Raw genomic sequence first — 17,353 nt, 5'->3', positions numbered from 1 at the left:
GTGTTTTGGCATAAGAGAATAGCCTTTTCATTCCATACATAATAGAAAATATTGAATAAATTCACTCCAGAGTTTGCCACTTGTGAGTTACACAGTCTTCATCACTAACTTGAGGATTCATTCATCTTCTGCATGATAAATACTTTATATTTTTGAAGCAAGTCCTTTCCATACACAGCAACAGTTGATTATATTTACCTGAGACATAAATATCCCTTAGTATGAATGCTTCTAGGGGTCATCACCTTTATGTATCTTTTGTTGCTTTTGCTCTGGGTTGTATGCTTAGCTTTCTGGGCATTCTAGCGGAACACAGCCAGCTGGCACAATATAAGCACGTGTGAAGTTCCTGATCTTATTCCATTTTTCTGACTGGCAAAAAGTCTCAATTTTACTTACACACTTGGACGAGTTTGTGGTCGTAAATGTGCCATTTGGTCAGCTGATCCTGATGGAGGCCTTTGCATTACACCTGCAGACTGTGGCCCAGCAGAGGCCGATGCAATGATTGCAGCAGACAAGAGAGGTGGTGGCGGAAGTGGGGGATTCATATTCTGATTTTATGGGAACAGAAAAAACAGCAACAGATGATCAATATTGTTTGATGAGTTGAATCAGCTGAAAAAAATATGTATGATAGTCTAAGGAAATGTGAAAAAAAACAGCGGAGTTCAGTATTCTTTTGCCTGCTGGTACTACAGAACTGGAGAGTTAGGTTTGTCTGTAACTCTCTTTTTCCAGTTTAAAATCTTGAAGACTTGGCAGCTAATTAAGCAAATGACAAGCAATTTCTCAGCACAGGAAAAACAGAAAGCATTGTTTCTAATTATAACATATTTAGGATAGGACTCGACAAAAATTCAGAAGCCTTCCAGGAGGCAGATTTTGCATCCTATTGCTGACTGTACTTCAAAACATGATAGTTTTTTTAACCTGAAGCCGAAACATAATATACAACTCAGCAGCAGTGCACCCAAAACCACCCTTTCTGAGGGAAATTTTCTTTTGATGTATGGGTTAGAAAAGCAAGCACAATACCAGACTATAGTCACTGAGCTATTGTTACCACTTTCTTCTATTCTTCTAGTTTAAAGAGTTAGCTTTTGAAATTCAGTATTCTGGAGATTGGTAATCTTTAACAAACACCCCAGCAAAAAAAAATCACAGTTCCTTTACAGGCAGATCATAATGGGGGTCCTGCCTACAGGCTTTTATGCCTTTTGAGAATCAATGGAGCAATTGTTACCTTCTGCTCTGTAAAGCCACAGACAATTCTTTAGAACCTTGTGTACTGACACTCCTGGGAAAAGTCTCTCACAAAAGGAGAATTTTTCCTTCCCCCCTTCCAAAAATAATTATTTGTGTTACAATGCACACCAAAAGAGTAATAAAAAACCTCCAACATTTGTAAATGTAAAACTGAAATAATTTAAAACATGAATTTAATGCAATCCTTTGAAACTGAAACAAAACTCTAAACCATGCCTCTTCAGGTTTAAAAACCACATAACAAAAATATAAATTAATAAAATGTCCTGAAGTACTGCCTGGCTCTTCATCAGCATATAAATGCACAACACTACATTATCAGTTTGGAAAATATAATTGAAAGACATTTTAATACCCCTCACATACTCTGCTTCTAAAGGTGGTTGTGGTTTTCTGTTGTTCTTGTTGTGCTTTTTTTGTTGTTGTTGTTGTTTGGTTTTCTAAACAAAATCCTTACAGGAAAATAAGTTTTAGTTCTACACTGTGTGACTATTACCTCACTGCACTTGGTGAAAATGTTAATAAAAAGGCACCTCTCAGAACTAGTGTTACGCTGCCAGGACACAGTAAAAAAGGCATGATCAAAAGCTTTCAAATCTAGAAAAAAACTAATTAACTCTTACAGTTTTTCAGTCAAAATTCATGTTTATTTATGACAGAAATGGCACAGTATATTGTGAAATACTCCTGTTTCGTAAAGTTTTTTTCTGATTGTACTTTAACAATATCTTAAGACCAAACAGCCCTCCTGTAGCCAACACAAAGCAGAGATGACCTGCTTGAGAAATATCATTGTAAGCTCTGAAACTAATAGTTTAGTTATTTACAAGAACAGCAATTGCATTTACTTCATATTCCAGATCACTATCCATCTAACAAACTTTAAAATATATCGATAATTCATACCAAAATACCAACATTTCTTTTTCAGTTGCTTTACAGCAGAAGTTATTTCCCCTTCCCAGTCATCTTCAACAAATGTCTTAGCTGAATCCAAGCTGAACATGAGCATCTACCTTTTAGGCAACCTGTCTACAGAATATAAATTCAAACTTTTTTTAGGCATCTAGATTCCTTTATACATGATGGAACTTGTAAATCCACATTAGGAGACGATTAGCTGGAAACTTTAAAATTAAACCTATTCATGCACAACATCAAGCTTGTCACGATTCCACACTTCGAGCAACTCCAAAGATATAAATGCTGGGTGTTGTATTTTATTCATTTGAACACAGAACAGACATTGAAATTTTAGCTGCAAAACAGGCATCTTCCCAGCTCTAGTTTCTTCTGCTTTATTCAGGTTCTGTTCCCCTCCTTGTGTCTATTACTATGGTAATGAAACCTGCAGTGAGCTACAGCCCAATTAAACTCCTGAAGACTTGGCAAGTACTTAGAAATCTAAATAAACTACCTGATAGGCTTTAGAGGACTAACTCCTCAGCTTGCACTGCTACAACTTGATAAAATAGATCCAAATGCTCTAGCCAAGTTTTCAAGAAGTTTTCCAGCATGCAACCATTTTTCTAGCTATTGAGAAACACACCTATCTCCAGCACATGAGCTAGTTTTGAGGGTTCCCATATTCAATGTTCTGTGGAAGAATATCTGCAAATCCCATGTGATTTAGTAAAATAACATTATCAAAATAAGTAGGAGTATTTTTATTTTAGGTAGTTGATGGGGGAAAACTGAAAGTTTCTATGGCTACTTTTCAGACAAGTGTACTTTCAAGCATATAAATCAGCAAACAAGTAATATTTTTTAATGAAAGATGAAATATTACATAATTTTATACTCTATTTATGTAAAAACTTCAAACAGTGCCTACACTCATGCTCTAGAAACTCATACATATTACTAAGTTTAAATATAATGAGGCTACATTCCCGTATCAGTCAACTGAAGATCAATAATCAGTTCACCCAAAGAATAACAAAAGGTACAGCAGTGGAAAAAAAATTAATTCACTGTCTTCACTCCCACAAGGTCTAGGAAAAAATATAAGACTTGCAAAATCCCCTGAGGGATAACAAATTAAAGCTCATGTTTAACAAAATTCCTAAACTATATGTTATCAAGAACAAGCTTCTCATACAAAACCTTATCTTTTCTTTCAGTTGCTTCCTCTTCCCAACAAAAGCTGATTTGAATTTTTGTTGGTTAAAACTCAGATAGTTCTTATTTAAACCTCCTCCTGAGTTACACTAGTTAATCAGCTGGAACTACATGAAAGAGAGTTAAATGTCATCAGTATACTATAACCCTCACAGCTTGTGCCTCATTAATAATAAATTAAACTACCTTATATGCTTTAATATAGAAGAGCAATTTTGTGTGTGTGTGTGTGTGTGTGTGTGTGTGTGTGTGTGGGCAAGAGAGTATGACCAGAAAAAACAGGATTTTTTTTTTTAATTTTTGAAACCTTGAGCATGCAAGTGAACATAAACCATCCAAATATAGACCACCTATTTCTGCTAGTTAAGTGCACATAACAAGACTTTATTTAAAAGTCAACATATTCAATGTGCAGAAGTAGAAATATGGATATCTAGGTCGACTGCAGTCCAAAAAGCTTTTAACTTATCAAGAGACTGTAAAGGCAGACTGAAGGAAAGTTACCTGTTGTTGGTACTTTCTGGTTTTTTTTCTGCTGCTTTTGAATGTAACTCTAACTTTGATGTGGTATATTTTGTCTCTGTTTTTCCCATATCGTGGTTCAAATCACATAATTCCTTTAAGAGTTTATTCAGCAAAATCTATGGAAACTAGATCTCCTCCATTAGATAACTACCTTATAAATTACATCCAAGAATTTCCTCCAGGTAAATGAGCTTTACAAAATTGCATGTGCATATTTTCACCCAACAACTATTGAACTAGACATCTGCTATTTATATTTGATGAAGAACTTCAAATATATTAAGGACCTACAAGGTTCAAAATTGTCAGTGGCCAAGAAGAGCAGACCAATTAATGCCCCCATTAAGGGCAAAGTTACTATTTGAAGTCCCAGAGAACAATGTATGTGATAATATCAGCCTCAGCTGTGAGAAGTTTGTCTTGGTTCATAGCTTCCTTAATATCAAAGAATCAAACCTCAAAACATAAAAAAAAAAAAGAATACTGCTGGCTAAAGAACTAGGCTAAAGAACTGCTGCTGTAAAATAAAACTTTAAAATAAATTGTCATAGGTTTTTTGAATGTAAATTAAATTTTGCTTAAGTGATACAAGGGACAGATAATGTATTTGGTCACTCAACAAAAGCACTCTCATTCCCAAGTGTTATTTGTGTGATTTTGACTGCAAATTACTTACTTCATACAACATCTGGTACCAAATAGCATCTAGAAAATATTATTATGGACAAAATAAAATTAATACAAATGTCATTTTTTTGAACCACCATAATATTTCACAAAATAACGTAACACACTAAAAATGTGATCCTACACATGAACACAGAAAAAGACTAACAGGCTCCTTTGGGCTAGGAAGTAATCTCCACTGTCTTAAGAGAAACTTGCTACCCACTAAGACAGCTCAAAATATCTGCTCTTAAAAACAACAACAGCAGCAGTTATCTTTCTGACAGAAAATAAGAGAAGACACTCGCTTTTCTTTGCTTCTAGATTCAGGACATTAAAATGCAAAGTTGCATAATTTCAGGACTACTGTGAAGGCATATATTCTTCTCTTCTTCGCTGATGGGGAATCATGCTCGTCTTCTCTGATTACTTCTTTCTCCCTTAATCTGAGTTTGGCATGAAGTGAAATTTGTATAAATGGCTTGCTCTCATAGAACAATCCATTACTTTAAATAGTGTTGTAAACACCAAAATGACTGACAGGAACAAGATACAATTAATCCATCTTCATACTCAAGAGAAATTCTGTTACAATCCAACTCCCTCGTCATTTGCTTAGTATTCAGAAATTAAGAAAAATATAAAGGGAGAAGCTTAGGGAAATGAAGGAGTATATGCTCACAAAAGCATCTGTATTTATATATTTTAATTTTATTGCGTTTGTATTTTCATACAAAATACATTCGTATTTTTATACAAAAGCAGGACTCAAGCCAACCACTTCTGATGTATTAAGTCATACCACCACAGTTATTCCATCGCTTAAAATTAATGCTCAAAATGTCAGGGACGGTATTTAAAGAAGGGAAACATCTAGAGAGACAAGAACATTCCTTTCTCCCTTGACCTGTCAGAACCATTTTGCACATTTCTAAAATGAAAACAAGAGTTTACGAAGCAAGAGGAAAGTGTATGTAAAAGATACACTTCAGAGTTTGTGACTATAAACTGCATCATCATCTAATATCATCCATAGCAAACAAACACAGGAACGACCTGATTGTAGCCTGAGCAAGTAGCTTGTATTTTAGTCATGCTGAAAACAAGTCAAGAAGAAAGAGAACATTATGTACAGAAGGTTATTGACTTTTCAAGAGGGTAGTAGAGAATAATTCACATTCTCAATGGGAATTATAAGCCTAATTGGAAACACAACCAGGAACATGGTTATCACAAAGAGAAAGTAGCACTCCAGGATACAGGATGATCAGGTGGCAGGAGTTGCACTCCATGCTGCATTTAGCACTGTAATTTAATTCCTGTGGGTACCAATGGTGAGATTGCTTTTGAACAAGCTTATGCAACTAAAGCACCCGAGGTGGTTTAATGACTCTGCACCAACACCAAAATGAAGTATTTCTCTATGTTGGCATCAAAGAACTACTGATTCTTAATAACAAACAAAACTGCTTGTTACTGAGAGGAAAAAAAAAGGCAACTTCTGACAGAACTTTTGAAATTATGCTTTGAATGCTGCCTACCCCATCCTCTCCAAAACTTATCTTGGCCATAAATCAAACCAATTACTCAATGCTTGCAGTATATATGTTAGCTAGACTTGTATTCTGCCTGACGGCACAAATGATTCCAAAACTGATTTTGTTGTTCTGTTCTCACAGGAATTTTCTGAAGGACGGGATGAAAGAAGTATAAAAGACTACATGGATTAGTATATAAGCAGTTAATTGTTTCTAGTATTAGATGTACACTTCACATGCAGAGGGACCTAGGAGTCCTTCCTGGTGGATGCCAAGTTGAACACAAGTCGAGAATGTGTCCTTGTGGCAAAGAAGGGCAAAGGTATCCCGAGTTTCATCAGGAAGAGTCTTGCCTGCAGGTCAAGGGAGGAGACTCTTCCCCTGTCCTCAGCACTGATGAGGCCAAACCTGGAGTCTGGTGTCCAGTTCTGGCCTCCCCAGTACAAGAGAGACATGGATGTACTGGAGAGCCCAGCACAGGGCCATTAATATAATTAAGGAAAGGCTGAGAGAGCTGGGACTGTTCAGCCTAGAGTAGGCTCAGGGGAATCTCATCAATCTATATAAGTACATGAAGGGAAGGTACGAAGATGATGGAGCCATGCTCTTTTCCGTGGTGCCCAGTGAAACACACATTGCAACACAGGAGGTTCAGTCTGAATATCAGGAAACAGTTTTTCACTGTGATGGTGACTGTACACTAGCATAGGGTGCCCAGAGAGGTTGTGGAGTCCATCTTTGGAGAAATCCAAAAGCTACCTTGATACCATCCTGGGCACCCGGCCCTAGGTGGCCCTACTTGAGCAGGGAGGTTAGACTAGATGACCTCTAGAGGTCTCTTCCAACCTCAACCACTCTATGACACAAAAATATTAATGTAAATATCAGGAGATTATTAATTCATTCCAGATTAACATAAATTCAACAGTAGGACTCAACAAATAACCCACAGATTGCAGGAGTCATTAAAAATGAAAGAATAAAGCATTGCTACAGTGCAATGTGCATTACTCCATAAGGCAGGGCTAAAGCACACTGTATAATTGTCAATAACAAGGTCATCTGTCCAAAGAACGCGAAATACATTTATTTGGATTAGAGCAATTATTCCATCACTACTGACGATGAAAATTTATTTAGCTGAACATAAACTTTGTGCTACACTGAGGCCAAATGAATGGATTCAAATTCTCAAGACTGACAGGATAAAAGTAAAAAGCTCATACTATCAATATTTTCATCACTAAAAATGACTGTGCATTACTGTACCCAGTTCTGGAACACGCTTACCATGTGCTTAACATGCCAGAAGTACTAGAGATAATTCAGAAAATAACAGCATCATAATTTTAAGGACTGAAAGAATATAATTCGGAGTCCTAAAGAAAGCTGTCAAAATGCAACCTGTCAACTGTGACTGAGCCACACCTAAGCATTTACTGGAACAACAAAAAGTTGATAATAGAAGACAGACAATTCTGCCTTTGATTTTGCAGACAAATGTGTAAAATGATGCCAGTGTGAAAGCTGAAAACAAAACCAGACATATCTAGCAGAAAGACTATTTATCATGTTTTACTTGCCTTAGAAGACTGCAAGAATAACTAGACACATAAAGAAGATCAAGCCTTGGGGTTTTTTGTTTGGGTTTGGGTTGTTTGTTTTGTTTTAAACTAAGTGGAGATTTATTATTCAACTATCTTCCCATCCCCCAAAGGTTAGTGGCACAACTCTTGCACTTGAAACAGCAATGAAATTTCAAGAATTCCTATGCTCAAAATAAAGACTCATTAAGTTATCTTGAAGATCTGTGAAAACTGGTATCCACAATCTTTACTTCAGTTAAAGTCAGGTTCTCCTAAGTGCAGTATGATATAGGACATTCCAGAGCTTCTCCACCACAAGCACAGCAAAATAAAGAATTTCAGTTTGGTTTGGAATGAAATGCTGCTCGTTTTTGAAGACAATGTCATTTTCTTTGTCCAAAGGAAACAGCATTCCCATGTACTTGTTCTTTTAAAAGATGGTCATTTGCAACAGTTTTTCATATTTATCTCCAAGAACCTAACTTACACCTTAGGCCACAGGCATACACACAACTAAAATAACCTTATTCAGTTATAAGGAAGCGGAGTTTGTAAACTTGCTTTGGAGGATCTTGATAATATTAAGTAAGACAAAAATATCAGGCAGTTGTGGTTTCAAGTTGATATTTTTTTGTAAGATCTTGCTTGTTTCCCCTAACCTCCCCTCTCAACCCCCCAGCACAATCTTTCTCCTATTCATGCTGAAAATAAATACTGTTCTGGAAGGAAGCAATGCTTTTGTTATAGTTCAATTTTTACTATTGTGTATCACATAGACAATCATCATAAACCCATAATTTCAAATGAGTGTTATCAGAACTCAAGAAAAAACTGATTGTACAGACCAAAGATAAATGGGAAAGCTGAGTTTTCTTAAACGGTACTTACACCAAGAGCAGCTTGGTAGGTAACTTCTGATGGGAAGGTAAATGAAGGCCCTGTTGTGACTGGGCTGCTCGGGGGTGGAGTCACAATTAGCCCTGTAGTACCGATATGAACCTGGCAAAGAAATAAACAAAACAGGGTCAGTTCTGAGTAATTTAATAAGAGCTGGTTTTGACAGAGCTGTAAGCTTCATAGCCAAAATTATCAGTACTCTACTATCTGTAACTTCAGACTGCAAGTAATTTTTTGTTAGTTACTTACAGTATTGGATCACACTGCTCACTTTTTTTTCCTGACATTTCAGAAACTTAGGAGATATATTGAACTAGCAATGTCAAATGCACTTTTACCAATGTCTTTTTTTTTTTTTTTTTTCCACAAAAGGCTGTCAGATCCCAAATAAAACATATTTATTAGCTCACATAAAATAATGCCAACACTTCTTAGTCTCCATTTCTCTCTCTTCTCCTCAAATGTAATGCCTATGTGAAACAGACAATTTTTCACCAACTTCTGTAGCTTGTAACTAAAAGCTTTGGAGATTAACAAATAAATAAAGCCAGATAAATATCGGTACTTATCACACTGAGATTAATATGGTACATTTCTCAAAATCATGTAATTTTTAAGTAAAATTTACCTTTTACTTGCATGCACTTTATTAATATCCACTATTATATTCAATTTAGAAGAAACAAAACAAAAAACAACAATAAATTATACCATTCCAGTTTCTAGTTTCCGCATTTTAAAAATCTTTGTTGCACTTAAGAGGTCAACAACTGTGAAAAATCAGCTTGCAAGACCAAAAATATTTGCTGTCATTATATAAGAGGCGTTGTAAAATGTTTTCCTTACATGTTCTCATGTTGGAAGACAAACTTTGTGAAATAATGTTAGTATTAATTACATAAAACTAATAATTTGAAGTAATCTGACAAGATAAGAAGCCTTTATAGTTATTTTTTAAGAAGTGCACACATGATTTATTTTTATTTCATGTAAATTACCTGAGAAGGGGCACTACAGGAAAGACCTGTCAGCTCACTTATGCGGGCTGCTGCGGTTGGGTTGCTGGAGCTAATGAGGACAGGAGGACTGATTTCCATTGAGTGGCGATTCTGAGAGGACTGCGAAGACTTGTTGGACATGGTGAGGGAGGTAAAAGAGTGCCTTTTTTTGGTGTTTTTCTTGGTATCGGTGTGCTTTTGGGTTGAATTGTTGTGGGCTGTCCCAGAGGTACCTTCTCCAGAGTCAACGGCAGAACCTGAGGGCTTATCCAATTCTATCAGCTGCTTGGCTGCTGTGTTAAACTACAAAAGACAGTCACATGTTAGGATTTTTGTATTTATAAAAATCAGCTGAATATAACAAAAAAAATTTCTGTTTCATTCATAAAAGAATTTAAACCCTGCAACTTAAAATTGTGACATACTGACCTATTCTATAAATTAATCATTACAGAGTGACTACTCTCTCACTACAAGCTCAAACTCAACACACTGTTGGGCTGGCACGGGCTATCCATCAAAGGTAAAATTTCCATCAAGAAAGGACATCATGCTCTAGCCCAGACATGGATTAATTCAACAATATCCGCTGCCTATGTTATCTAGAAGTCAGATAAATCACAGTGTTTCCCTTTGACTTTATATTATAAAAGTCTGTATTACAAAGCTTCTTGAATGTTCACTTCATTTAAAGCCTTTTCTGTTTTGATTTCAAGTATGACATAAGCCCACACCTTTGCATGTGGGCTCTTGAAGACATTCCTCCTAGTATCCCTTGGTATGTGTGCACACATTTTTATCATTGCCAGTAATAAAAAACAGGCTTCCTAAGCACAGATTGAAGAACATAGTAGGACAGACTAAAGATCCAGCTATACCAATATACTGCCTGACGAGTAGCGATACAAGCATAAGACATTATAAAGAGAAAAGAAACATATATCAGCAATTCTGTGGAAATACCTCCTCAGCTTCTGAATTTCCTAATGCAGAGGTAGCATCTCTGTGCCTAAGAACACTCAAATGTTTTGTTTTGTTTTTTTTTTTAAGCTTATATAATGAATTTTTTGTTCACAACAAAATTTTCTATTTGTTAATTTGTTACAACAATATTATATTAAATGCAAACAAATCCTTCCTCTCCAATGGAAGAATATAGAATCACACACAATTTCTTCTTACAATGAAATGTAAACTATGTAAGGGGGAGGGAGTGGGAAACAAGCAAAAAGTCCTACATTTTTCACAAAGCCTTTATTTCCAGAAAATCTTATTCATGTTTTAGAGCAGGTGGGAATATTAATGTCAGAACTCTCATTTATGCATGAGCTGAAGTAAAACCAGCACCAGGTTTCTGAACAAGTTAACTAATGTTAATATGTAGCGCTAAATATGAATACTGTTACTTGGATAAGTGTAGCCAATTATGAAGAAGGGAAATATCTTTTCTGAAGAACATCAGGATGAAGAGAATCAGTTACTGTTGAAGTACTATTTCTGTTCTTCACCATATTATTTTTTCTGTTTATTTTATCCATTTTTCCACAAGTCTTAAGATATCTACTACGCAGTTTTAAAGCAGTATTTTACCCCAAAACTTTACCAGACAAATAATAAGCCATTAATCATGGTAGCATCAATACTGATTTAAATGCAGCTTCCACAGACAAGAACAGCTTATACCCTGAATACTGTCCTATCTCTGAGGACAAGCAGATATGTATAAAGCGGTATAAAATTTTATTTTTTTTTTAATATAAAAACGGTTTTTGAGTAGTATTTGGAAGATGAGAACTTGGAAGGAAATTCCACGCATATACAAAAAAATACAAGAAGTTCAAAACTAGAACTACTGAAACAATGAGGAATTGATGTAAAAAACCTACTATGATGTAACAGCAGGAAAATTCAAATTCTGAAATGCTTGAAGAGGAAGCACTACCTAGAACACACTGCAGTGGAAGAGGGGCACAGCAGGGGATTTGAAAAAGGACACTAAGATGAGGACATAGCATTTTTTCCTCAGTGTTCTTATTGTTGGTCCTTTAGAAGGCAGCTAAGAGAAAAGGAAGGATAGGAGAAGACAACATCACAGTAGTAAACATTCCTAAGAAAAAGGTGGACATCAGATTTTCCTTTCTGCTAACACTGGACATGGATCATACAGACAAAACACTTTTGTACCACTTGTGTAGTACGGAAGACAAAACCATCCAGATTTCTCCAATTAACTTGCAAGCCCATTATCTGGGTTTTAATTATTAGATTTTAAATTTAGAGCAAACATTTTTAACAGACTAGTAAAAACAATGTTATATTATCACAGAACACTAATATGAGGCTGAAGGATATGGTATTTTAGTGTTAGGTTAGAGTTAGGTTATGGTTGGACACAATGACCCTGAGAGTCTCTTCCAACCAAAATGATTCTACAATTCTACGAATCAAGTAGAAAATAAGACCAAAAAAAGCCTACTTTGCTACTCATCCTGTCAGGATCTTATCCTTCATGATGGAAAAACAAGCAGGCTTTTCAAAGACAAATAATTTCATGTATTTTGCATATTTTTTTTCCAACTCAGACTGAAATTCTTCACATTGTTTCTGAGAATCTATGTCCTCCATATTGTTTTATATGATGGCTGCTGCCACTTCTGTTCTTATCTAATACACCTCTTTACTCAGCAAACAGCTTCTTCACAAATCACACAGATCAGAGGAAAAAAAGCAGCACTCATTTCTGAAACAAGCACTACCTAATCAGAAAAGTTAAGTGATCTCCCAGGAGGAAAAACCAAACCCAAAAGCCACTCTGCTAAAAGCCCAAGGTACCTGTTACACCTAATTGTGTTTGTTTACCTCCTGAATCTATTAATGCCTGTAGAATTTGGCTAATTCTGTACAGTGAACAGCCTATTACAGAAAAGTGAGGACTTGCCCATGGGATTGATTCAAGACCGATTCAAGCATAAGCAATGTACTGAGCTTTCTTACGTAGGAAAGTAAGCATAAGACAGGAGCATGAACCTAAACGTGGAAGTGAACTGATTACTGGCCTTTTCTTAGAAGCAACCTGAGGGTTGCATTAGTTGCAGAATATTTTGCAGAGTGCAGTTTACATCTTCCTTGAGAACAGAAATTAAGAACTTGCATGCATTCTCCAATGAAATGGCAAGAAACCATTCAAGGTCACCGTGGGAATGCAGCCCACTCCTGCTATGAAGTGTTTCAATACAGCATTCCTTGCTGCAACAAATACCCCTGTATCTGTTTCCACATTCTACGTCAGTTGTTTTCCTAAACAGACATATGTGAATGAAAGCTTCTTTAACTTTTACATTTACTTTTTTTTTTTTTTCCCATTCAACAAAATCTTCACTGTAACAGGGAGCCCGGAAGTTCCCCTTCCCAACAAACCCCTGGAAACAGAACAGCTTTCCAAAGTGGGGGGAGGCAGAGGCAGCAGCACCAAGCAGGGGTTGAGGGCAGCACACGGGATCCCATCTGCTTGTGTCCATCTGGAGAAATTATCAAGCAGGCTCCTGTGCAAGATCTGCTCCAAGGTCTCTTATAGTTGTGCTTTACTGTACTTATTCTACATACTAATTCAGGCATCCTTCACTCAGTTAGAATTCAAATGTAATCACTTCCTGAAATTAAGTGAAAACCATACATACAAGAGATCTTTCTGTTTATGTTCATTCAAAATTTTTATTTATGCAATTTGATTTCATCGACATTTGTCAAGTAGTTCTTTTCCCACATTACCAACACTATTATTCGTCAAATTCCAGTTTCTAGAAGCAGTTTACTTTCACGTATATTTGGAAACAAAGGAGTAAAGTGCAAGTGGAACTAACACCAACGTTGTCTTTATTTGATGTTATTATTTTTGCTACACATCATCCTGGAGGATTGACAATAGCTTAGAAACCTAAACTCAGCTTTGTTATCAAAGTTTTGGAATAAATACATTTTGTCTAACCAGTAGAAGAATCATCTCGCAAATCTTGAACAGATCACAATCATGAGCAAAGCTGCCTTTATATCTGTTTTTGAAACAAATGAAATAGTTCTGTATTGCAGTTTTTGTTAGGAAAATTAATCAAAACTATAACACTCAGAAGTTGTTGTTGGAATGTTAACACTGAGATTATTTCACTCAAATATAGTGCGGATGAGACTACGATTTTCAACTCAAAACTAACATTCTATATTTTCAGATGTAATATACAACATCCACATTTCGCATAAATTTTCTGTTTTAAGTTCTGGGCAGGCAAAACAGTCAAAAAGTAGATGAAAACTTCCATGAAAGGTTTTACCTCATTCTTCTGAGTTAGTATTATTACAGAAGTCTGATTTTTTTTTTCCAAGTGCTTTAAATCAGATCACATTACCAAACAGTGATAGAAAAAGTTTAGCCTCATAAGTACAATGATGAAAAGACCATGATAGAAATCCAGCCTAAAATCCAATCTAAAAAGCATAGACACAATAAAAGGTAAATATATTTTGAAACACTACTGTTTGGTACAGGAGGAGATGTTAATGAAAGAAAAGAACCAACATATCAGGTACATAAAATCTCACTCATTGATTAAAATATAGTGTTAACTGATGGATGCAGCAGTATCAAATGGCAATGAACTTAAAATTCTCCTACAGTGAACATTTTAGATCATTTGGGTATTTTTTCCCCTACATTTCTATAAAATTGTTTATAAGTAAAGCTAGAGGAGCTGGATTAATACAGAGATGTTTCCCAGTTGTTCATGTTAACTTGGGAAAACAAAAGCTGCCATTAGTTTCTACTGACATTTTGACTGAAAAGTGATTCCTTTCCCCTGATTTTTCTTTTCCTGTTCTGAGTGTTTGTATTTTTCTAGTTGTTCTGCACAAGTGCTGAATTAGCTTGTAAAATTTTAAATACTTTTTATATTTGGAATATGTTTACTAAGTGTTACACCAGATCAAAATGCCAAATTTGAGGTCTTCCTAAGAAACGTGTATTGTAGCCAGAAAAGTATTTTATATAGAAAAATTATATCTGTTTAGTTCTGATTAATCTTTCTTTTTGGCACAGAGACAAACATTAGTGTCATGAATTTAACCATACAGTTTCTAGACACACTGCATTTTATTTTGTCACTGTGTAAGAACCTGGTTGACCTGGTTTTGATGCAAGCACATTGTAATTTCAGCAGTCAAAAGTCTAGTAATTTAGATATGTTAATGAGGTCTTACTCAAGTAGAACTAGAGGGTTTGTTTGGTATTAGCACTTCTTAGAAAACAGAATTTCATTCCTTGCAACGTTTTGCATTATTTATTTTTCATTTGCAGAAAGAAGTAATTATTTCGCAGTGCTATAGGTCTACAGATAAAAACAATGTTTTGTGAGTCAGTTAACAAACTCTACTTTTAATGGAATCGCTATTAAAATTCCTCTTAAAGTGTTTTGAATCTTACCTTTTATTATTACCACAGATTTAATAAATGAAGGCCATATAAAAGACTAGAGCAGACTAGCAATCATAGAATAATAAAATGTTCCTCCAAGAATAAAGTTATCCTCAAATATAACCAGAGTTTTTCATGGACTACAACATAGCTAAAATTTTCTCCCGTGATCTCATCGTACAAGAGACATTGCAAGTATCAGACCTGTACTACAGAATAAACACCACAGACTATGCTCATTTCAAAGGTAACAACTTTAGAAGATCTCCAGTAAATGCAGCTACCGATTCACTTATTCAAGGAAAAGAAAAAAAAACGTGGACTAACATGCACAAGGCAAAGATATGTCTATCATTATGACAAAAACAAGCAATGATCACAAGATTGAGAAATATAACTAAAAATACCATATTAAAAATATCTCAAAAATATGAATTATTTCTCAACTTTGGTGTCTTTAATACATACGTAAGAATAGTTTTTATGTACTTATGTATATCAACTGCATGTATATTTTCCAGAACATCAGTTATATAAATCTCAGAGAACAGCTATTTCAAAATACAAATTGGTATTTTCTGAATATCTCACTGCTCTTCACCACAGCATGTGTTTCAGTTAAGTACATACTGAAAAAAAAAACCACTTATCTGACCTGAAGTACCTTTTTGGGTATTATTTATCATTCTAGATTTTGCACATCATTTCAGTGGGGATTTACAAGCACGTACCAAAGTTCTCGTGCCTGTTCTAAAAGAGTTAATTGAAAATACATTTCCTTAGTTGATAGAATTTGTCTGAAAACATCAATGGTGAAATACATTTTGTGATTGAGTATAATTTTTTTCAACAGTGTATCTCCATTTTGCAAAATTTTGTAGAGATGGAAATAGAGTTGTTACCTAAATAGTTAGCTCAAGTGGCAGGCCTAGGAAAGTGGTTTTTCTAAGTTGGCTAAGTTAAGTGATTTAAGTTTCAAAAAGCACCACAAAAATGTTTACCGGCTGAAGTGAAGGGGCAGTTAATTTGAAGGAGCTAGGAATGAACAGCCAGCGGCAATAACTTCTTAAATTGGCTTTTAAAAACTTCATAAACTGAAGCCAGAATTGCACTAAGCACGTTGAAACTATTTTGGTTTTGTTGTTGTTTTTTCAGTTATGTGAAATTTTTTATCCCCAGATATACAGACCCTTACATCAACCTATAAAGATGAATATATATCATTTCCCTTTGAAAAAAACCCACCTTGTATGTTGGTTGAACAGAGTCATTTTTTTAAAAAGTTCCTATCTCATCAGAGCATTCAGAAATTGAACTAATAAAACCTGACTTGATTCTTCATATGGTTACAGATATCTTCTGTGACCTGAGGTACATATCCTACAGGTAATGGAAAATATTTTTTTCTTTTATCGTTCTGCCTCATTTGAAAAAAATCTCTTCAGCAGGAGAAGTGTATCTTACCAAGTATCCATAGCATACCTACCAGAAAAAGACAAACACTATTCCAAACCTCTATATCCTTATATATCGCAAATTTTAATAATCATTGTTGCAGCTGTACACACTGTTCTTAATCACCTATATCTTTCTGTACAGAAGATACAGCTCTCAAACCTTAGAAGGCTGGAGAAACCTCAACTGCTACCTCTCACTGTAAATTTTCATATCAGATATGAGATACGCAGGAAAATAGACAAGATTTTACATAAGGGTCTTTCACGTGTAAAAGTCAATGCTCTATCTGTTTAAGAACAACCTATGTTCTCTGACTTTCAAGTTGTGCTAATTTAGTTTTGATAGGCAGGTATTAGGGACAGTGCAAAGCTCACTATTTCTCTGACCTGCTGATTGCCTTCATTTTGCAGTTCAGTGTAGTTTGCGATTGACTGCATGACTCCATTATTAACAAGAAACCACAGTGACTGCCTCCAAGTACTTTCATTCCAATTCCATTCAATGAAAACAGGTACCAAATGGCTAAGTAAAAATCACTTCAACTGCTGAGGTAATTAACTTTCCCATACTAGGCACACAGATCTTAGACTATTTATAGTTCAGGTTATTTTAGAATCATCACCAGTACTGGTCATTTTTCCTTTTGGAAAATGAAATATACAACGGGCACAACCTTACTGAGGGCCCAGCTTTACTTACCTCAACATACGAAATTGGAAATATTCCTATCTTGTCAGCCAGCATTCCTTCTGCCCAGTTTTCATCCACGCGGCGAATTACAGTCAGAACATCATCCTGTGTGAACATGCAGTGATTATGTCTCCCAGCTCTAAT

The 17,353-nt window shown here is 35.4% G+C and overlaps 1 protein-coding gene across 3 annotated transcripts in view; it reads right to left on the bottom strand.

Annotated features, from left to right (window-relative positions):
* SH3RF1 (SH3 domain containing ring finger 1) overlaps positions 1–17,353 on the bottom strand; it is an 87,402-nt gene that overhangs the window by 18,092 nt on the left and 51,957 nt on the right. For all 3 annotated transcript variants that reach the window (XM_065837497.2, XM_065837499.2, XM_065837498.2), the window contains exons 4-7: positions 17,219–17,314; positions 9,601–9,903; positions 8,594–8,704; positions 400–554 (exon numbers count right to left, since the gene is read on the bottom strand). In XM_065837497.2, coding sequence (XP_065693569.2) covers positions 400–554; positions 8,594–8,704; positions 9,601–9,903; positions 17,219–17,314 — 665 coding nt within the window. The remainder of the gene's footprint in view (positions 1–399; positions 555–8,593; positions 8,705–9,600; positions 9,904–17,218; positions 17,315–17,353) is intronic.

Source organism: Patagioenas fasciata, chromosome 4 (assembly GCF_037038585.1).
Source record: "Patagioenas fasciata isolate bPatFas1 chromosome 4, bPatFas1.hap1, whole genome shotgun sequence".
NCBI classification, from domain to species: domain Eukaryota; kingdom Metazoa; phylum Chordata; class Aves; order Columbiformes; family Columbidae; genus Patagioenas; species Patagioenas fasciata.
This window is presented reverse-complemented; position numbering and strand designations above follow the sequence as displayed.